We start from the raw sequence: 21975 nt of genomic DNA, 5'->3' as shown, positions 1-21975 counted from the left end.
GTTTAGAATGCTGGACTAGAGCTGGGAAGAACCAGATTCAAATCCCCTCTCAGTCATGAACTAGACTAGGTGCCCTTGAAGTAGTCACTATCTCTCAGCCTAATCTATCTCACACATTTGGTGTGAGGATAAAATGGGGATGGTCAAGAACCATGTATGTTAATTGGAAGAATAATGGGACATGAATGCAGAAATATAAATAAATAAATAGCCTGTAGCTATGTGTGAGAGAGAAATGCCGACAATTTATAGAATCCACATGGGTTGGAAGCAGAAGCACAATCGGTCCAGGAAAGGATTGTCCTCACGTGTTGACAAAACGTTTTTGGCTGGCAGAATTGTGCAGCTAGCTTCATTGCTTCTGGCATGTATACTAAGTATGTAACCAGCTACTGTCATTTTCCTCATTTTCTTTTTCCTGCTTTTATTGTGGACGGCAAATTGTTGCCCTCCAGATGTTTTTCGACTCCAGCAAGTCCATGCTTGCTGGGGCTGCTGGGAGTTGCAGTCAAAAACATCTAGTGGGCACCAGTTTGGCAAAGGCTGAGCTGCAGTGTGTACCTAGAAATTCCCACTTCGTCAGAGGGCAGTGGGAAGGAAGCAACAGCAGAGTGATGATTTAACCCAGGGATCAGCAACCTTTTTCAGCCGTGGGCCCATCCACCGTCCTTCAGACCATGTGGTGGGCTGGACTATATTGCCGGGGGGGGGGATGAATGAATTCCTATGTCTCACAAATAACCCAGAGATGCATGATAAATAAAAGCACACATTCTACTCGTGTACAAACACACTGATTCCCGGACCGTCCATGGGCTGGATTTAGAAGGCGATTGGGCCGCATCTGGCCCCCCAGGCTTAGGTTGCCTCCTGACTTAACCCTCAGCTAACTCTGTCCATCAAGAGCCAAATATGGTAAGCTCAATACTGTTCTTTTTCTTCCCCAGTTATCCTCAACTGTAAGTGAAATTAGAAGGATGGAATCTTTCTTTCTTTCTTTCTTTCTTTCTTTCTTTCTTTCTTTCTTTCTCTCACTGATGAGGAACAGAGCAAAAAATCTGCCTGTGAGCAGCACTTAAAAATGTATCGGCCTCTGTCTGAAAGCAAATGGAGCTGCACACATGTTGGTTTTCATACAGATTGGCGAGAAAACTGAATTCATAAATCGGTCAAATTCTGGCTCCAGGATTTGTCTCTTGACAGCTTGTGGGTTGGGCTGTGCTGAAATTCTTCCTTTACTTGCATTCTTCAGACTGGCTGCAATGTTTATAGGCAGAGGCAATCCTTACAACATCCTAATTGGTTCCATGTTTATTACATGCCCGCCTTATATAAACCTAACAGGAGGACTCCTGAGAGCTCCAGGCTGCTGAGAAAGGCTGGCTGCTCGTACAGATCACCTAACAAGGTGGGTACAAGTATCTCTCGCACAGGCTTGTAGCTTGCTGCCAAGAAAGTGTGGGATGGGGAGTTTATCTCTATGTGCACATAAATGTTTTACTTTTATTAATTAAGGCTATACCAGTGATGTTAATGATGATGATGATGATAATTTTACTGTTACCTGCACAAGTCCTGGGGCAGCTGTAGGCCAAGTTGCAGTTGGAGCTGCCAGAGCACAGCATCCTCCTGCTGCCTTTCCCTCTATTTTTCACCTCTTTGTTTTCATCTTTCTGTCTACCTATCCTCTGGTTACTTTCTCTGTCTGCTTCCTTTTCTCTTCCTCAGCTTCCCTCAGCTCCATTCTCTTGTTCCCTTCATTTCCCTCCATTTTATCTTTTCAATACTCTTTCCTGCCTCTCTAGCCTCTTTCCCTCTTCCCACTCTTCTCCACATCTCTCACTTTCCCCACTTCTTCCTGGGATATATGCTCTTACATGAATGCATGTCAAGCTCTAGGTTGTTTGAAATGCAGAAACATGAGACTTGACTCATGTATTTCTCTTGGTTTACAGAAATGTCAGAAGGTTCGGCTGCCTGTAGCACAGAACAGAGCAGAGACAGATTGTAATGGGCAAAAATATGACCCGGTAGCTAAAAACTGAGGTAGAGAGATGTAATGTTGCAATTTCCCACCCATTGGGATAAGTAGCTTTCCTATTCCGTAAACCACTTTGAGGGTTTTTTGTTTTTTTACAACCAAGCTGTTTTCATAAATTTTATGAAACGAATTATGAAATAAATGCATCTGTCTCAGCAACTCTTTAGGAAACCCCTTCGTATAGGTAGGAGCGTAACAGGCTGATCATAAATGAAGACCTTCAAAAGAATATTAAAACTAAATGTGTGTTGATTCCTATGGGAAAGAGAGAACTCGGCTCCACTGCAGCATACGCAGAAGCTGCTTTTCTCCACTGATTCTTTAAGCAGTCCTTTAACCTGGCAACAGGACATCTTTGTGGGGTGGGACGCTGTCTCTTTCCCTTCCGAGAATGCAAAAGAAAGTTTTTTCTTCTCTCTTCCCCATAACGGGGCAGAAGAGCAGGACACTGTCTGTGTACGAGAGAGAATATGCGGTGTTCCTGCATGTGTGTATGAGTGCATGTTTTTGACTGCCTGTGTGTGTGTAAGAATGTCTGCGTGCTCTGTGCCTGCATACATAAACTCTGTTTCCCACTTTTTATTATAAACTAATCCCAAAGCTGGGTACAATACTAATAAAACATGATCCAATTGTAATTCGAAAAACTATAAAGCAGGCATGAACAAATGCACAGGCCAAATAATACCTATTAGTGGGTTAAATGTCATTCTCCCCACCCCAGCGTTTCATGACATATTTTTATGGTGGTGTACACACCAGAGAGGGGGCAGCGATTTTGTCATCCAATGCATATTATCTGATTTGTCCCCATATCTGCAAAACCCCTCCAAAGTATTCAGTTAAGCTGTCATCTGCGCATGTGCTGTCATCTGCGCTTGTGTATCAGATGTCTCCATTGTGTACCTCAGATTAACTGCAGCTTACATTTTAAAACCAAATAGGAGCTACTCTGAGGGAAAGCACACCAAACAGCAGTATTTCTCAAGTAGTTACAGGATGTATATGGATTGTGGCTAATGTCATGCGTACTCTGCTTCAAACACCAATGGTGGCTGCGCAGTAGAGCTGGAGTAAATGGTAATGCGTACACAGCCACAGATTCAATCTGGGGCAGTGAATAGGCCTTCAGTTGGCACCGAAAGCTTATAAGAGCGTAGTAACCACAGGAACATAGGAAGTTGCCTTACATTGAGTCAAGACTCATTGGTCAATCTAGCTCAGTATTGTCTGCAGCAGGGTTGGAGAAACTTTTCTGGCCAGAGGGGGTTGGATCTTAATCTCCCCACACCTGGCAGGTCCAATTTGACAAGTAGTTGATGCTTGAAGTCTTGTACTTTGAAAGCCCTTTGCAAGCAGCCCCATGCTGTTCCTTAAACTTCTGAACATTGGAGGTTTAAAAAGCAGCTGTTGTTTACAAAGGGCTTTCAAATAGCCCCCTGCTCTTTGAACATCTGGTTTTTGGAAACCTTTGCAAGCAGCCCCATGTTCCTGCATCTCTCTGTACTTACCTGCCCATCTGAATGTCTGTGAGGGAGGTGTGTGCAGGTGAGCCACACTCATTTTGAGCACACCTACCACCGGCATGGGGTGGATAGCTGACAATGTGTGACTCAGGTTAGAAAAGGTTAGCCGCCCCTTTTTTAGAGCCTTGTAGGCCATGTTGTGAGGGTGCCCTGAAAAGTGTGTAAAAAATATTGTCAATAAATAAATAATAACATACCCCTATTCATCTGTCAAATGTGTACATCCTGCTACGTGTGCTTCTAAGGGTGTGTTTCTCTGTTTTTCCTCTCATGCAGACTGAATCCCTGTTGAGGAAAACCTCTCAATCTTTGACCTGCTAAAGATCCAGAAAAGTTGCCCATTTGCCCCTCTCCAAACAGCTAAAGATGAATAAAATTATTGTTTATGAAGAGGAAGACTTTGAGGGGTTCAGGAAAGAATTCACTCGCAGTGTTCCTGACCTACGTTCTGTAGACTTTGGGGACTGCATTTCCTCCCTTAAGGTGATTGGACAACCTTGGCTGGTCTTCCGGGATCCAAACTATAAAGGTGTGGGTTTTGCATATGAAGAAGGTGAACATAAGCACATCCAGTTAAGTAATAACATTTCTTCTATCCAACTAGTCACTGAGGACTTGGAAGATCCTCAGATCACACTTTATGAGCACCCTAACTATGAAGGGATAAGCAAAGTGATAAAAGAGGAAACCAACCTAAGTTATGGGTATTTCAATGACAAGGCGTCTTCCCATATTGTCCAGAAAGGTGCCTGGCTCCTCTATGAACATCCAAGGAGAGGTGGTTGGTACTATATAGCTCGAGAGGGAACGAAGCTTGATAACTATGGCCCTTTGTATCATTTCCATGATAAGTGTTCCCACGTGTATCCCCTTAAAAGTGGCCGGCCTGTTATCACTAGCAGGATCTTATGGGACCGCATGAACTTGGAGAGTGAGAGGGATGTGATGATTGATGAGATAAATTGTATCAACACCACAGAAATAGAGCAGACATTCACCACCACCAGCAGTCGAACCTATGAAATATTCACAAGCCACAGCTTCAAATTAGCAGTCCCTAACCTTCAAATAAATGAGAGTTTCAATTTAAGCATAGATCCGAGCACCAACCTGACAGTAGAAAAAGGAAAGATTGACTCTGTTACTACTGTAAACAAAGTCGAGGTGACCATGCCAGCCAAGGTCCCCAAAAAATCAGAATTGAACATCCAGGTGATCATGAAGGTAGTCACGGCCTCTGTTCCTGTGGAGCTGATCATCACCAATAATGGTAAATCAAGGACTGAAAATGGGCAGTATCGTAGTGTGTCAGGACGCAACATCACCACCAAATACAGCATGAAATTAGTGAAAAATTAAGCAGAGGACCAGTAATCACCAAAAGCAAAATGACCATGCCAGCCAACAACCCACTTTCATTTTGAACTGAACAGCTGTAGATTCAAGAAGAGCATTTCTCCCTTCCTGTGAGGAAGACCATTACCTAGAAATGGGGAGATGGGGCGGGACAATGGGGAGTATTGCAATGTGTTGAGACTTTAACAGCAGCACTGAATATATCGGAATATATGGGGACATTATTCTCACTGTCTCATTTCTCTGTTCATTCCCTCTGCCCTGCCACACCTGCCTTACCCACTTGCATGTAGAGAAAATAATTAGGATTTTATTGTCTACAGTATGCTTCCCACCTTCCCAGCACTTTTATGGAAGTTTAAACTTCCAACCCACTCTTCTAATTTTGCAGATATTTGTAACTGAGTGGGGAAATTGTGTGTGTGTGTGTGTGTGTGTTAGTTCATTGTGATTGGTTGAACGTAACCTGTCCTAGGAAAGAAAACATTACCTTTTTTAAAAAAAATAGAGAACTGCATTTCTTCTTCCATGGAAAGATAAGTACTTGGCATCTAGAACAAGGGAAAATTATTAAATAATATTTTTTTGCATGTTCCTTGATCTGCTATTACTGCAGACATTAAAGACACTATACCAGATGAAATTCCTGAAAGCCATGCTGGTTTCGAGGGACTGATGAAGAGGAACTGAAGGTCAAATTGATAACAGGAGGACTGTGTAATTCATATAAAAATATATAGCAAAGAAATCTGGAATCCACAGTTAGTACAATGAACTAGAAAATAGTCTCACTTCACTGACAAAAGACATCCGACAGAGAGAATCCAACAGAAAGTAGCTGTTAGGACACAGGTTGGTAATAAATAGCTTGCATGCTCAATTAAGCCTCCACCAGACCAGACCAGACCAGACCAGACCAGACTCTGTATGGTCTGCAGTTCTATTTATGCTTCTTAAGTCATATCTGATTTTTAAAATGATTTCTAGGGTGAATGGTTGCAGATATGCAACTCCTCAACTGCTATAGTTAAGCACTCTGGAGAACATGCTTCTGCCAATTTTGTTTCATTGTATTTTTGCATCATGTATTAGACTCCAGCTGCTGTTTGGATGCTTTTCTGCTTATTAAACCAGACTGGTGAATATCTCAGTACAACGATGTTGGTTTCTGCTCTCTTCACTGTGCAGCGAAGTGCTTGTCACAAGACAATATTTACATTCCACAGTCTGTACTGTTGGGTTTTCCCACGGGAAAGGGAGACTGGATGTGACGTACACTGGTTTCCTGTTTTTCACTGTTCTTTGCAGTTCAGTGTGTGTTTTTCTCTCCGTGCTTTAGAGGAGAGAGGATGTTTTCTCTGCTCCGGCAGAGGCAAGATGTTTTTCTGTAATATACCAGCTTTGAAGTGTAAATAAAGAAATTTAGAGTATGTGCACGTACTCCTCATCATTCCGCTGTGCACGGGACTGCTGCTTATCAACAACATTTGGTTATGGGCCCAGAACAACGCAGTCATCTTAAGAATGGGCTCCAGAAGTCGAATCGGAGTGCCGGCAAAGGATCGGAATGCAGGGGGACAGATCGGAACGGAATCTGCTCTGCGCGTCAAGATGATTGATGAGGTATGTGCTACTGCTCCGGGCAGCCTGCCAGCTTCTAATTAATGGCTTTATGGCTGGACTTTGATCTTTTAAAGCCGTTTGCCGGGCAAAGTTACTATGCGGGGAAATCGAAAGTAACTTTTAAAAGTGCTCTTGGAGTAAAGCAGCTGCAGAAAATAATGACGCAGCACTATTTATGGCAGCAGAGAGAAAGCACTTTAGAACTTTCCTTTTGAACTTGCCTTTGGAATGAGGTTTGAAGCAGCTGCAGTTAAGCAGAGTGGCACAGGCTCACAGGCAGAGGCTGTTTTGAACTTGCCTTTGGAATGAAGCAGCACAGACGCAGCTTGTATAAAGCAGCATGATTTAAAGCAGCAGACATGACGCAGAAGGCTAATGCCAGAGTCATGATGGCCCTTCAGGATGCTTGTGGAATTCCTAAGCTCAATAAGAATAACTATGCGGACTGGGTTCTCTATGCAGAGGCTATTCTGCGGAAAGAGGGTCTGTTTGAAGTTATTACAGACACCCCCCCAGCTCCAGTTACAGATGCATGGGAAGCTAAAGATTCCAAAGCAAGGGGAACTCTTACATTGATAGTATCCCCAGAAGAGCTCTGTCTATTGCGTGATAAGACCTCAGCCAGACAAATTTGGGACGCTTTGAGAGAGGCTCACTTGAGGACAGAAGCTGGATCCACTATGTTTTACTTTAACAAGCTGCATAATATGGCTCTTGCTGAAGGTGGAGATGTGCGTATACATCTGATGGAGATGCAGAATCTGAGACATGAGCTGCAACAGAGAGGACTCAACTTTCCAGAGGCTGTGTATTCCTTCATGATACTACAATCTTTGGGTTCAGGTTGGGAGTCTGTTGCGACTCAGATTGCTGTACAGCCTACTGCTCAGCTGACAGTGGATTATGTTACTGCCGTGATTCTCAATGAAGCAGATCGCCGGGGTGCTAGCTGCATGGGCAAATGGGAGACTTCACAGACGTCATCCCATAGTGCAGTGGAACCACCAGATGGCGCCAAAGCTTTGAAGGCAGTGAAATGCTACTCATGTGGACGTCTAGGCCATATGAAAAGGGAATGCAAATATCCCAGGGCCAAGACAGAGCAGCGCAGTGGAAGCTCATCGCGTGGAAGAGGCCAGAGCAAAGGCAAAGGTCCGGTGTCCAGGACAACGCAGCACAAGGCAATGGTCTCACGCTTCACTCCAAAAGTTGCAGAGGTCCAGAAGACGTCTAGATCTTTCTTCGTGGTTGATTCAGCAGCGACCCACCACATGTGCAACGATAAGCGACTGTTTGTGTCTTTTACACCGCAGGAAGGTGCGATTCACCAGGCGGATGACCACGCAATCCCCAGTAAAGGCTACGGAACTGTTGTTCTTCACAGTTTGGACTTATCGATACAGAATGTGCTTTATGTGCCGGATGCCAAACATAATCTGCTCAGCGTTGGACAGCTGAATGAGCGGAATATTGACGTTTCCTTTAAGAACAAAAGGTGCATCATCACAAAGAAAAATGATTATGTATTGTATGCTGAATATGTTGATCGTTTATATGTTTTGTATTATGATGATATTGTGCAGGATGACACTTGTTGCATTGCAGGTACTAACAAAAGTTTGCATGCAGAATGTATTCACGATTTTCATAGAAAATTTGGTCATTTGCATTTTGAGGCAGTATCTAAGATGCCTGCCTTGGTTGAAGGTATGACTATTAAACCCTGCAGGTACCACATGAAGTGCAAGGCATGCGCAGCAAACAAGGTGAAAATGGCTGCGAAAGGTAAGGTGTCTAGTAGGCAAGCTACAGAACCATACCAAATTGTTCATGCTGATTTGGTTGGACCACTAGCGCCCTCTTTGGGAGGAAACAGGTACTTCATGGTTCTCATTGATGCATTTTCCAGGTATATTTATGTGTACAATCTCAAGCAGAAATCAGAGGCTTTTCCTAGGTTCAAGGAATTCTGTGCTTGGTTGGAAAATGTGCATGGTAAGAAGGTAAAGACTCTTTTCAGTGATCGCGGGGGAGAATTCACTTCTCAGCAGTTTGAAGCTTTTCTGACTGAGAAAGGAATTCAACATGATTTGTCTAGTCCTCGCTCGCCATGGCAGAATGGACTTGCGGAACGAGCAAATCAGACATTGCTTCAAGGGTTAAAAACCTTGCTGCATGATGCCAATCTTCCAGAGAGTTATTGGGCCGAAGCTCTCTCATGTTTCACTTACAGTTATAATCGCAGGTTATCTTCAGCGATTGGTTGTACCCCGTATGAGAAGATGTTTGGCAAGAAGCCATACATCAAACACATGAAAATTTTTGGTTCTGACATGTGGGTTCACTCACCACAAAACTCCAAGTTAGACAAGCGTGGATTGCATGGTATCTTTCTAGGTTATCAGAAAGGGTCTTACAGAATAATGATGACTGACTCAAAGGCAATTAAGCTCACAAGAAGTGTCGAGTACAATGCCAAGTGGGGGGAGAATGTGGGAATTTTCCAATGTTATCCTGATGACAGTGATGAGACTGAGGATAGTCAAAAGCAACCACAACAACCCACACCCACTGATGAAGGTTCTGATTCTGAGTCTGAAACTGAATCGGGTGATTCAGAGGATTTCGAGAGTGCGAAAGCCTCTATGCGACCCTCTGAAAGCTCTGATCAAGAATTAGAGGAACCATTGTTCACAATAGGTCACTTTTCTCCTAAGAAGGAAGAGGAGAGTATTGAAGACTTAAGGCTAATTCGCAGGTCACAGAGAGCCACAAAAGGCAGACCTCCAAAGAGATTTGCTGATGAGTTTGCTAAGATAGCACTAACAGCTGTTAAAAGCTCCAAGAAGGTATTTGAACCTTCAAGTTTCCAAGAAATCCAGGATTTGGATTCAAAGGAAGCTGAGCCATGGTTAAATGCAATGAAGGCTGAGCTTGATTCCTTGGAAAGGAACAAAACATGGGACCTAGTTCCAGTAGTTCCAGGAATGAAATTGCTTGGAAGCAAATGGGTCTTCAAAGCGAAGGCTGATCAAAATGGCAAGATAGTCAGACACAAAGCCAGATTGGTAGCCAGAGGTTTTGCACAGGTACCAAGTGAAGACTATCATGAGACCTACTCACCCACAGTGAGGTATGAGAGCATTAGGCTTATGCTCAAGCTAGCTGCAGAGGAGAATCTACACATTAGTCACCATGATGTGAATACAGCTTTTCTGTACGGATCTCTAGATGAATCACTTTATATGCTTCCACCTGATGGCGTACAGGTAAAACAGGGATTTGTTTGTGCTCTGAAGAAGTCCCTTTATGGTCTCAAACAAAGTGCACGGTGTTGGCACACAAAACTCACTGAAGTATTGTTTTCTCTAGGTTTTAAACAAGGGAAAGCTGATCCATGTGTATTTGTCAAAGAGGAGGGGCAAAAGAAACTGTATTGTTTGTTTTATGTTGATGATCTTTTATTCTTTTGGAAAGATGTCACAATGTACAATAACGCCCTAGCTCAACTGAAAGAGCACTTTGACATGAAAGATCTTGGTGAGGTAAACAACTACCTATCTCTAGAAATAGAGAGAGATCAAGATGGTAACATTCTAGTACACCAGTCACGGAAAATTGCTGATGTGTTAAGCAAACTGAACCTGATGGATGCTAACCCTGTAGACACACCGATGATAACAGGTTATCAGGTAGATGACACTGAAGAAGCATTTTCTGACACTACACTGTACAGAAGTGTGCTAGGCAAGCTAAACTTCATTGCCAGATGTTCAAGACCAGACATTGCTGTTAGCTGTAATTTGCTAAGCAGACAAGTCAACAATCCTACTGTTAAGGATTGGAAAGCTCTGAAATGCATAGCGCGGTATTTGAAAGGCACTATGCATTACAGACTGAGATTTAACAATCAGAAGTCTGGTGGTCTTGAGATATTTGCAGATGCAAGTTTTGGAAGTGACACTACAGACAGGAAAAGTACGTCTGGAGTTTGCTATATGTACAATCAGGGTCTATTTGATTGGTCATGCAAGAAGCAAACAACAGTTAGCTTAAGTACTTGTGAAGCTGAACTGAATGCACTGTCTTATTCACTTAAAGATTGTGAATGGTTGTTACAATTGTGCAAAGACATGAAAATTCCTGTCAAATGTCCAATCCAGGTTTACCAGGACAACAAAGCATGTTTGGCTTTGCTGAATTCTGAAGGTTGTAAGCAAAGCACAAAGCACTTGCAATTGAAGTTGCAACATGCTAGGGAACGTATTCAGAAGGGACTCATAACGGTGTCCTATATGCCAGGTAATGAAATTCCTGCTGATGTATTGTCCAAGATTGTATCAAGGGATCAACACTGTACCTATGTGCAGAAGTTGGGTTTGTACTGATATTGTACGAACACGCTGCCCAGTGATGTTCACAGAAAGGGGGAGGATGTTGGTTTCTGCTCTCTTCACTGTGCAGCAAAGTGCTTGTCACAAGACAATATTTACATTCCACAGTCTGTACTGTTGGGTTTTCCCACGGGAAAGGGAGACTGGATGTGACGTACACTGGTTTCCTGTTTTTCACTGTTCTTTGCAGTTCAGTGTGTGTTTTTCTCTCCGTGCTTTAGAGGAGAGAGGATGTTTTCTCTGCTCCGGCAGAGGCAAGATGTTTTTCTGTAATATACCAGCTTTGAAGTGTAAATAAAGAAATTTAGAGTATGTGCACGTACTCCTCATCATTCCGCTGTGCACGGGACTGCTGCTTATCAACAACACTATACGTATATGATTATACTTTTCAGAAATGGCTCACAGAATGCCAGCAAGAAGGGGGTGACAGGGATGCATGATGAAGAACGGGGGGGGGGGTGACATGTGGTCCTCCAGGTGTTTCTGAATACCAACGCCCATCAGCCCCAGCCAGGTTTGGCAGTGATCAGGAATGATGAGAGTTGTAGTCCAGCAATGTTTAGATGGCTACATCTTTCACATCCCTCATCAAGAGGTTATGAGATAATTAGATGACTCACAGTGCAGTCCTATACTCAGAAGTAACTCTCACTGCGTTTAATGAGGCTTCCTGCCATTTAATTATGTATAGCATTACAGCCTCACACTTTTTACATTTAATTCAAACTAGTCCACTTTGCTCAATCCAGTATTCAGACAGACAATAACTTTTATATTCTACCCAAGTTTCTTAAAGCTAGATTCTGCCTGCCAATATATACCATGTATTATTATGATCTTTTAAAACCTCCCTTCAAAATACAATTTGTTTCTGTAACATCATTTAAATCAAATGAATCTTATTAGTAAATGAGACTATGCCTGATATTTGCATGAATGCAATGTTAGATGCAAGAGCAGAGTATAGTATCTAAGATATTACAGCTTTGTTTTTTATGTAGTACAGAGCATAACAGAAAAATGAGAAAGCAGAGTTCAATTCATTTCGCCTTGTCCTTGGCTGAGATAAATTTAATTGCAATCTTCTTACTGTTATAACAGTGTATTATTTCAGCAAAATAAGGATTGGCGATGGATCTTCTGTGGCCCCTGAGGTTGTAAATTAGACATGGACAATTTTTAGTGTGTTTTTAAATATGTAGTTACTGGTAGGTAGTTGTGTTGGTCTGCCGTAGTCGAAACAAAATAAAAAAATCCTCCCAGTAGCACCTTAGAGACCAAATAAGTTTGTTATTGGTATGAGCTTTCATGAGCATGCACGGTATCTGAAGAAGTGTGCATGCACATGAAAGCTCATACCAGTAACAAACATAGTTGGTCTCTAAGGTGCTACTGGAAGGAATTTTTTTATTTAAATATGTAGGTTAATCTATACAAACATCACATTCTCTAATAATTGTAGTATATGATTAGGACCTCATACGTCATTATTACACGCACACACGCACACACACACACACACTGCTTATTTGTCAAAACATTCAGTTTACATAGAGCATAAAATACACATAGTTTTAATGTATCAATAAAAGTTGCCCTAAAAAAAACCCCATGTAGCAAACAATGTATGATGTTCTACACAAACATAATCCACTCATACACATGTGTATAGGCCAGGGCCATCAAAAATTGAGTGAGTGAGTAAGGGTGGTTGTAACAACAAATATAGAAAGCCAAAGCATTGCTAAGAGAGTGTTGCAGGCTTTATAAGGGCTCAAAATGGTGGAGAAATACCAAGATGGAGATCACAAACTTACTCCTCAATGGCAGAGAGCTTTGAACAGGATTGCAGGACAGGTGGCATCTGCAAGCAAGAAACATTAAAGTGAATTGCAGTTCAGAAATAAAGTCCTTTATTTACTAATTATATATGTATGTGGCCAGTGCAATAGAACAACTTGGTGTGGGTGTGTGGGTGTTTCTACACACAAATCAACTTCCAACTTCTTAGGAAAAATTAGACAAACTAATAGGGAGAGATTTGGAAAGGTGCCAAAAGGCAGCTCACAGGCCATGATCCTTTTTTATATTATTCCTGTTGAGATTATATCTCATTCCGCAATTAGATGTTTCCATACAGTACAGTACAGTACAGTACAGTACAGTACAGTACAGAGTACAACAGCAACCTGGTGGGGGAGTCTAATAAAATCAGAAGGAAAGCCAAAGGGGCATACATTTTTAAAGCTCCAGAGCCAAAAGCTGAAGTGACTCTGTTAAGAACTCGGAAGGCATCTTCTGCTGAAGCCCATTAGTCTATTTAATACCATTCTGCATAGTAATGCATGGATTTATCCTTCTGCAATTCCCTCCAGACATTGCTGGACAGCTCCCATCCTCCTTGATCATTGCTAACACAAGCTGAGACAAGGCTGTAGTCCAACAACATCTGGAGGGCATTGGGTATCGTAGAACTTAGGTGACTATCCTATAAATTGAATGAGCCATTATTGGCTTTGCAGATGTATTTCTCAAGCAGCTGAATTCTAACCACATTTAACCAGAACTAATGCCACAGGTTTCAAGACTTACTTTACATACATGGTAGCTAGCTGGTGGCATTCTCAAGTGGTAATTCTGCAAGGGGGGGGGCTGTGGGAATGTCACTAGAGCTCTGGACCCTCCCTAAAGGGATCACCAATACCACGGACTGACAGGCTAGTGAACATAGGAAGCTGCCTCATACAGTCAGACCACTGATCTATCTAACTTGATATATAAATACAGTGGTACCTCAGGTTAAGAACTTAATTCGTTCTGGAGGTCTGTTCATAACCTGAAACTGTTCTTAACCTGAAGCACCACTTTAGCTAATGGGGCCTCCTGCTGCCGCTGCACAATTTCTGTTCTTATCCTGAAGCAAAGTTCTTAACCTGAGGTAATATTTCTGGGTTAGCGGAGTCTGTAACCTGAAGCATATGTAACCCGAGGTACCACTGTAAACAGAAATCCATTACCAGCTGAAATTAGACAGTTGCCTAGCATCTTGATATTTAGATGCTACTGATGTCTTTTCCTGAAGTGTAACACAATCATTTTATGGGATATTAAATGTACAATTGTAGAAATTGTTTATTTTTATTAGAGTCTTGTTTTATCTTATTGTATGCTGCTTTGATAGCTTATGTGATAAGGTTAATAAAGCTGTAAAATAAAATTTAAATTTAAAAAATCCACAGTGATGGACAGCATCTCTCCAGGATTTGGTCTCTTCTAGTTTACATAGAGATCCTGGGGATTGAATTTCAGACTTTCTGTATGCAAAACATATGCTATACCACTGAGGTGAGGTCCTCCTCCTAACGAATTAATTGAAAACTGCCTTTTTAGTGAAGGAGATTTGAGGGCACATGATGCAACCACCAACATGTTTGGGTCTGACTAATGCCCGGATGCTGGGAATCCATAGTACTTTCTTCCACAATGACTGAAGAAAGCTGGAATATAAAATGTACTTAAGGGTGCTTCCAGATCGATGTTTATAGTAGGATTGGCACTTGCCTATCCCCATGCCCCCATCATTTCATCTGATTTTTGGAGGGAAAATGGTAAAAATTAATCTCAGGGTCATGGGTCCGAGCCCCACGTCTGGTAAATTATTCCAGCATTGCAGGGGGTTGGACTAGATCAGGCATAGGCAAACTCAGCCCTCCAGATGTTTTGGGACTACAACTCCCATCATCCCTGATCACTGCTCCTGTTAGCTAGGAATGATGGGAGTTGTAGTCCCAAAACATCTGGAGGACCGAGTTTGCCTATACCTGATCTAGATCAGTGTTGCCCAACCTTCGGTCCCCAGCTGTTTTCGGACTACAACTCCCATCATCCCTAGCTAGCAAGACCAGTGGTCAGGGAAGCTGGGAATTGTAGTCCGAAAATAGCTGGAGACCAAAGGTTGGGAAACGCTGGTCTAGATGATCCTTGTGCTCCCCCCACTCCAACTCTACAATTCTAAGCGAGAATTGTCGTCCACATCTTGCTTGCGATTTGTGAACGAGCTGTTTACAGTATGGTGACCTTATGTGGAAGCACCCTACGGAAGAAGGGCGGAATATAAAACGTACTTGTCATGTAAAACCCAAGGGCGGGAGGGGACCGGTCATTAACAGGAAACCCCAGTTGGAGTCTGGTGGAGCTGAAGCGGCGGGTATGCGCTCGGAATATCAGAAACTCTGCGGGGCAGCGAGGGAGAGCGCGGGAGGCAGAGACAAGCAGGGGCACACGAGAGGGTGCATGTCTGAATTTGAACAAGAGTCAGTCCCACAGTCCCAGGGAGCGGAGAGAGCAGCCTGCCGCCGCCTGCTCTCGGGGGCGGCGCCGGCACAGGCGGCGCGAGATCCGCCCCAATTCTCCTGCTGCGGTTGAACCCTCCGCTTTGCATGTCCCTGCCGACGCTCCGTAGCAGGGCGGATGTTGTGAGGAGCCGCTGCCGGGGCTGGGCGAGCCAGGCGTGGGGTGGCGGCGGTGAGTCAAAGCGGCGGCAAGAGAGGCAGGCAGGAGCGGAGGGGTCTCGCCGGGGCCCCGGGGGTCGGGGAGCCCCCGGCCGGGGTGGGCGCGAGGGCCCAAGGGGGGCGCCTGCGAGAGGCCTGGCTCGGCGGCCGCGACTAGGCCCGGGTCAGCCGCTTGGGCAGAGTGCCGCGGCGCCGAACTGCCCGCTCCTCTCCGACCCGAGAAGAGCTGCAGGCTGCCTCGTCGGCTCCGCCCGGGGCTGAGGGAAGGCGCTCCTCGCAGCCTCCAGCCGCGCGGGGAAGCTCTCGGCGGTCAGCGCCGGTCCTTGGCCGGGTCTCGCTGCCCTTGGCGTGGGTTCGTCGGGAGGCCTTTTCCAGGCAGGGAGCGGCTGCCGCCAGGTGCCTCCAGCCGCCGCGCGCGCATCTTCCGTGCCCCTTTTCTCCCGCCTTTGCGCGCCTCCCTGCCGTCCCCGGCACCGTCCCTCTGCGCAGCGCTGACACCACCTCGGAGGAGCCCTGGTGGCTGGGGGGAAGCAGTTTGATTTCAAGTTTCCGCCAAAGGAATGCGGAGGGAGGGAGGGAGGGAGCCACTCTCACCTCGGATGTGTCGTGGGGAACCTCAGTTACGTGGAGGAGGTTGTCAGTGGGAGCTTCAGCGAACCGCCTCAAACGTAAACCCCACTGAGTTCTAGCCTGTAATCCTATGCACACATTGCTTAACCTGGGAGTCTTTCTGAGCAGACAGCGCAGTCTGTGGTCACCATAGCGCCAGCCTATATACACTTACAGAGAAATAAATCACATTGATTTAAATGAGGTATACTCACAGGTGAGTGTTATGGGACTGCAGCCTGATTGTGCTAGGCTCAGGGTTTGCATCTTTGCTGCCTTATCCTATGCTAGGTTTACTCTGAAGTAAGCACTCTTTAGTTCACTGGACTTTTCTCACAAGTAAGTGTGCATGGGATCAGATCATTAAATAATTTTCTTAATAAACCTTTGAATATGCAACAGTAGAAGCTGCTGCAGCGGTGCCAGACAGTGATCCAGATGTTGTAGTGCATGGTGGTTTAAAAATTAGAAGTGGAAAACTAGAAGTAATAATTACCATGCAGTGTAGAAATAGCTCCAAGGCTTTCACAACTCTTGAAGACCAGAGTTATTGCAGCATTGTATTCTGTGGAGAAACTAGCACTGTTTCAGATCCTTGTGCTAAACTCTAAATGTAATATGGAGTGGATTCGCATATGGATTTTCGGCTACATTTGTTGCTTAGAAGCAAAGCTGAGATCTGCATAGTTTCCTTTGCCCCATTTATGGTGTAATCCTTTTGCAAATAAATGGTTGTCATATTGTCACATGGTTAATCTGATAGTCAAAATATTCCAGCAATCAAGATAATTGTAGGATTAAAATTAATATAAAGTAATAACATCTGTTTACAGTGGTACCTCGGGTTAAGTACTTAATTCGTTCCGGAGGTCCATTCTTAACCTGAAACTGTTCTTAACCTGAAGCACCACTTTAGCTAATGGGGCCTCCCGCTGCCACCGCACCGCTGGAGCAAAGTTCTTAACCCGAGGTAATATTTCTGGGTTAGCGGAGTCTGTAACCTGAAGCCTATGTAACCTGAAGCATATGTAACCCGAGGTAGCACTGTATTCAGATTGTACCCTTCAAATGACAGTTTTATATAACTCATGAAGGGCTCAGGCCGCAGTCCTATGCATGCTTCTTTGGGAGTAAGACCACCTGAACTTAGTAAACATAAGAAAAGGTCAGACTAAAGGCCTATCTGGCCCTGCATCTTGTTTTCCTCAGCAGCCAACCAGATGCTCAGAAAAGTCCACAAACAGAACATGAGAGTAACAGCTCCTTTTTGCTGTTGTTCACCGAACAACTGGTATTCAGAAGCATGCTGCTTCTTGATCTTGGAGGTAACATGGCCACTGATGGCCTTGTCCTCCATGGATTTGTGTGCTTCCCTTTCAAAGCCATTTAAATTGGTGGTAGTCACCACATCTTGTGGCAGTAAATTCCATGTGCTAAGTGAATAAGTGCTTCCTTTTGTCTGTCCTAAATCACCCACTGTTCACCTTCATTAGATGACCCCAGGTTATGGTGTTGTGAAAGATGGGGGAAACTTAACTCTACCTCCTTTCTCTACAGCTTGCATAATTTTATATACCTCTGTCATGCTTCCTCTTGATTGCAATATTTCCTTGTAGGGGAGTTGCTCCAACTCACTGATTTCTTTGGTTGCCTTTTTCTGTACCTTTTCCAGCTCCACCATATGCTTTTAAAGATATGGCGAGCAGAACTGAGATTTGCTTCTGAATAAGCCTGGGTAGGATTGTGCTGGGAAGGTCCTTGGCAACTAGGACCATCTCTGCTTTCATAGATGTAGTGTTCATAAAGATGTCTACCATTTTCTGTTATTTCTAGTGGAAGAAATATCTGTGTATACTTTCAGTGTCAGGTCTCTAAGATCAAGATTATTGCAAAACCCTGTAATGTAGCCTTGAAAATAACCACTTATTTGGTTGCCTAAGGTTATCTTCAGGTGACCAGGTAGATGAGATACACGGAAGTTGGTTTGTTTTGACTTTGAGACAACAAACAAAAACAGATGCATGGGAAGGTCGTTTAGTATTGTTTGCCATTTTATTTGTGAAGTTCTTGTATTGTTTAAAAAACTCATTCATAATGCAGGTGCACTTACAGCCTTTGGATTTTTAGAGATAATTCCTCACTAAATTAAACAAATTCTAATAAAATTCATCCACTATAAAACTAAACTGCTTCATAGTGTAAATGAAAACAATTCTGCCAGTCTTACTATATACTCTCCATGCTTGCCATCTAGCCTGTCAGCTGTATTTGCTGCTGTTGCCAAGGTTACTTTTTGTGTTGAAGTGTGAAAGGTAATCCTGAATTGTAAATTGATGTTTTCATATTATTCGGAAGGAAGAACATGTTCCTGCTAATGTGGATGTAGAACAGATAGACATGATGGCCCAGTGTTTGGGGATTCAGGATATAGACTTGCTGCATATTATGGGACTGACAGTGACCGGATGTTGTATATAGTCTTTGTTTGTGGATAAAACAGTGTCTAGTGATATATAAAATAAGTTCCTTAATATTTGCTTCAGTTTGTAGTAGATGAAATGAACCTGGGGAAAAAAAAAGATTGAAAATTGCAGGCTGAAAAAAAGCTGACCACATATGATATACTAAGGCAGTTCTTCATGGGAATAGAAAATATACATGGAAAGGGAAAGGATAGGTTATAAGCCACTTAGAAGGCATTTTGGCATATAAGCAACATATCAATTAATACAGGAGCAACATGGATGGAGGGCCTGTGGCCTTCCAAATGTTGTTAAGTTCCAACTCCTACCACTCCTACCCTGCATGGCCGATGGTCAGGGATAATGAGAATTGTAGTTGAAAGCATCTGGAGAGCAACAGGTTATCTTTTGGATGCATGTTTGATTAACAGAAAACCTTTAGGAATTCTACTGTACTGCATGTTCTTACACAGTCTTTGTATAACATCATTATACATTGTGTTTCTGTTTTAAGGCAAACAAATATGAGTCTTGTTCTGACTATCATGCTCTGTTTATATAGATAGAAAGCCTACAGCTGCTGTTGCAACCATTACTTTGAACTCTAGAGAGTAATGAAACAATTATTGACAAACACAAGTCTCCCGTAAAACAGAACACTAGTCATATAACTCTCCTGAGAGTTGTTTGGCTATATAGGCATTAACTTTTTTTGTGGATGTGGATTGTTACATTAAAAACGGGGATGTGTTTGCCAATAGATATTTATTGCTGTTCAGATGGCTTCCCCACTCCCTTTCTTTGTTTTTTAACTATATCAGGGGTGGGGAAACTTTTCTGTCCAGTAGACCAAGAACCGCCAGCAGACAGACATCCATGCAAAGACTTCAACTTTGGGGACAACAGTTAACATCCTTGAAGTGTGCTTCAAAGCGCTTTCCGTAGAAACCGCATGGATACACACTTCAAAGTACTGATGAGTGCTAAGAGACATTGTTTTTGAAGTGCATTTCCAGGTGGTTTATGTTGAAACCTCTTTGAAACATGCTTCAGTGTAAAAGCCATACCTTTACCTGCCTCCCAACTTATGTGTGGTATGGGGGAAATGGTCCAGGAGGCTGTATTAGGACCCCTGCTAGGCCTAACTAGACCCACCCAGAGGATCCCTATCCTGTGCATTCCCTCATTTTAAAACCATAACTTTAGATACATTAAACTATTCATTCTCTTTATGTATGTCAGTCTTCAGTGAACATTTTTGGCTCTTGTTTTGCTAGTTTTCCGTTATGACTAGGAAAAATGCAGATCTTCTTTTCTAGCTTTTCTTAAATGAAATCATTTTAAGTTTATGAGGCAAAATTTTCTGCATATTAACCTAGATGCGCTCCAGTATTCATGCTGCAGACAGTAAAACGCCTTGGGGTTTTTGTACTTGTTTTCTTAACAAATTTATAGTATATTATTAGAGGCAGTGAGTTTTATGCCAGAGTATGTACACATTTAGAAGCAGGGCAAATACAAAAAAATGTGTATAGTTACCTTGCTACTTTCTTCCAGTTTTGTGAAGAGTTGCATCCTTCTTTGTTGCAAGTGTTTTCATTTCTAATTGGTCAATTTCCCCCCTATTTCAGCTTTGAGATTAGTGGCCATTCAAGTTGACCTGAATTATGACATCAAGAGCTTCTGGAACAACATTTTCTCGAAAGAACTATAGATTGAGCACAGAGCCTGAGAAGTCCAAGGTTGCAGGTAGGAATACTGTTGTGGATGACTGGGGGAAGAGGAGGCTGTTTTTACAAGTCTTGTCAGCAACTAATTAGGAGAGAGATTCACTGTTTTCAGCACCTTAGCTGTGCAAACAAAGTTGCCACCTATTCAAGTTTGCTACTTCATTGGCAGATACTTTTTTTGGGTCTTAGCTCAGTTGTGCAAGCTAATGGCAAAGCTAAATCTGCTTAAAGGAATTAACATGTATTTGGTGTTTCACCTTTCATAGCACTCCAGACTTGTCCCTGGCACAATGCTATTAAATATCTGATGCATTGTTTAAGGCCAAGTGTTGGCCTAGTTGAAAAGGGTTTGCTTGTCATCTGATGTAAAACAGTGTTGCCCTATGAGAGGCAGGGGAAAGCATGGATGGAATTTCAAACTGGGATAAAGGGTGTTTTATCTGTCTTATTTTATCTGTTAGTTTTTAATTCACACAGATGGAGAAGATGGTTTTGGTTAAGTCAGGAATGGGGAACCTGAAACCATGCTCTCCTACCCCCCCCCCCCCAACTGTCATCATATGCAATGTCAGGTTTGGAATAGGTAAAGATGTGGCTGCAAAGGAACCATCTGGAGCCTGTCAGTTGTGCCTTGGCAAATGGGGGTTGCTGATTGATGGTGACAGCCTGTTGCGCAATTTGGATTCAAAGCTCACCTGTAAATGGACATTTCCTTTGCAGACAGAAATTAGGTCTGAAGTGCTGGGATGCAATAAATAAATCACAACACTTGGATGAATGTGGCCCTCTGACTCAAAGTAATTGCAGAATTCACCTGGTGGGAAAAGGTTTAACTTAATGCAAATCTACCCTCACTTGCAGTTAACAGGTGTTCTGGTTTGAAAAGATTGTTATCATAGATCAGCATAATCATTTGTGAATGCATTTTATCATAGACCAAGGTTCCTACTGATATAGGCTCTTGAACAGAACAGCTACTTGGTACTGGTAATTTTAAAAGGGACTGTTATGAATCCCATGCTCACATGTGTAATGCTAAGTTGTAGCTGTTAAAGAAAGTGCTAAGGAAACTTAGAGCATAACAAAATCCTTCTGTGCAGCTCTTTTGGTTTATTGTTTATTTGGCTTGTCCTTCATTGTCTGTAAGCTGGTCTCTGCACATTTGCATTATGACTGTGCAAAGAGAAGCAGAGGGACAAGGAGAGATAACAAGGACAGGCCAAATTGATCTGTCATTTCAAGCAACATGCTGTAGCTCCTCCTGCCAAGTAACTCAAGAGAATGTGCAAACATTCAAATAGCAGCATGGCAACAATGAGGGGCAAGAGACACATTAACACACTATTTGAATCCTTCAGGAGTAAATTTAGTAACTTTGCTATGAAAAAACCTGGAAGTAGAGTCTCAGCTAGAAACAACACTCTTTATAAGAGGCATGCTGTATCCTCTATTTGCTGTATATACTAAGACATATGGAAAAACATTTAGGTAGGTAGCTGTGTTGGTCTGACGCAGTCAAAATATATATAAAAATTAAAAAAAAATGTCCAGTAGCATCTTAGAGACCAACTAAGTTTGTTCTTGGTATAAGCTTTCATGTGCAAGAAGTGTGCATGCACACGAAAGCTTATACCAAGAACAAACTTAGTTGGTCTCTTAAAGGAAAAACATTTGATAGAGATATAGCCTTAGCGGCATTGGCTGAAATTCTGTGTACACT

At 42.9% G+C, this 21975-nt stretch overlaps 2 protein-coding genes and 1 long non-coding RNA gene across 5 annotated transcripts in view; 2 read left to right on the top strand and 1 right to left on the bottom strand.

The window, feature by feature from the left end:
• The first annotated feature begins 1341 nt into the window (after window positions 1-1341).
• Window positions 1342-5416, top strand: LOC309335985 (epidermal differentiation-specific protein-like). Its single transcript, XM_081851351.1, has 2 exons — window positions 1342-1408; window positions 3844-5416. Exon 2 carries the CDS (start codon window positions 3934-3936, stop codon window positions 4924-4926), a length of 993 nt encoding a protein of 330 aa, XP_081707477.1. The 5' UTR covers window positions 1342-1408; window positions 3844-3933; the 3' UTR covers window positions 4927-5416.
• Window positions 5417-12688: 7272 nt separating this feature from the next.
• LOC309335938 lies at window positions 12689-15204 on the bottom strand. The gene is made up of 2 exons (XR_014153813.1): window positions 15068-15204; window positions 12689-12807 (listed from the first exon to the last, which is right to left on the bottom strand). It is a non-coding gene; the product is annotated as an uncharacterized lncRNA (long non-coding RNA).
• A 143-nt stretch (window positions 15205-15347) lies between these two features.
• RNF123 (ring finger protein 123) overlaps window positions 15348-21975 on the top strand; it is an 88138-nt gene continuing 81510 nt past the window's right edge. The window contains exons 1-2 of one of the 3 annotated variants that reach the window (XM_081851199.1): window positions 15348-15467; window positions 20157-20274. In XM_081851199.1, the coding sequence (XP_081707325.1) occupies window positions 20193-20274 (82 nt within the window). In that variant the 5' untranslated portion in view covers window positions 15348-15467; window positions 20157-20192. Of the gene's footprint in view, window positions 15468-15780; window positions 15851-15937; window positions 16123-20156; window positions 20275-21975 lie in introns of those variants that run through there. The other 2 variants (XM_081851200.1, XM_081851201.1) reach the window with 2 other exon arrangements.

The sequence above is a fragment of the Podarcis erhardii genome (assembly GCF_964252035.2).
Source record: "Podarcis erhardii genome assembly, chromosome: 2".
NCBI classification, from domain to species: Eukaryota; Metazoa; Chordata; class Lepidosauria; order Squamata; family Lacertidae; genus Podarcis; species Podarcis erhardii.
Note: the sequence above shows the minus strand (reverse complement) of the source record. Positions and strands in the feature narration are given on the sequence as shown.

What these genes read in the sequence shown, in the direction of transcription:
- LOC309335985 (XM_081851351.1), top strand. Translation starts at nt 3,934, where the DNA reads ATGAATAAAATTATTGTTTATGAAGAGGAAGACTTTGAGGGGTTCAGG.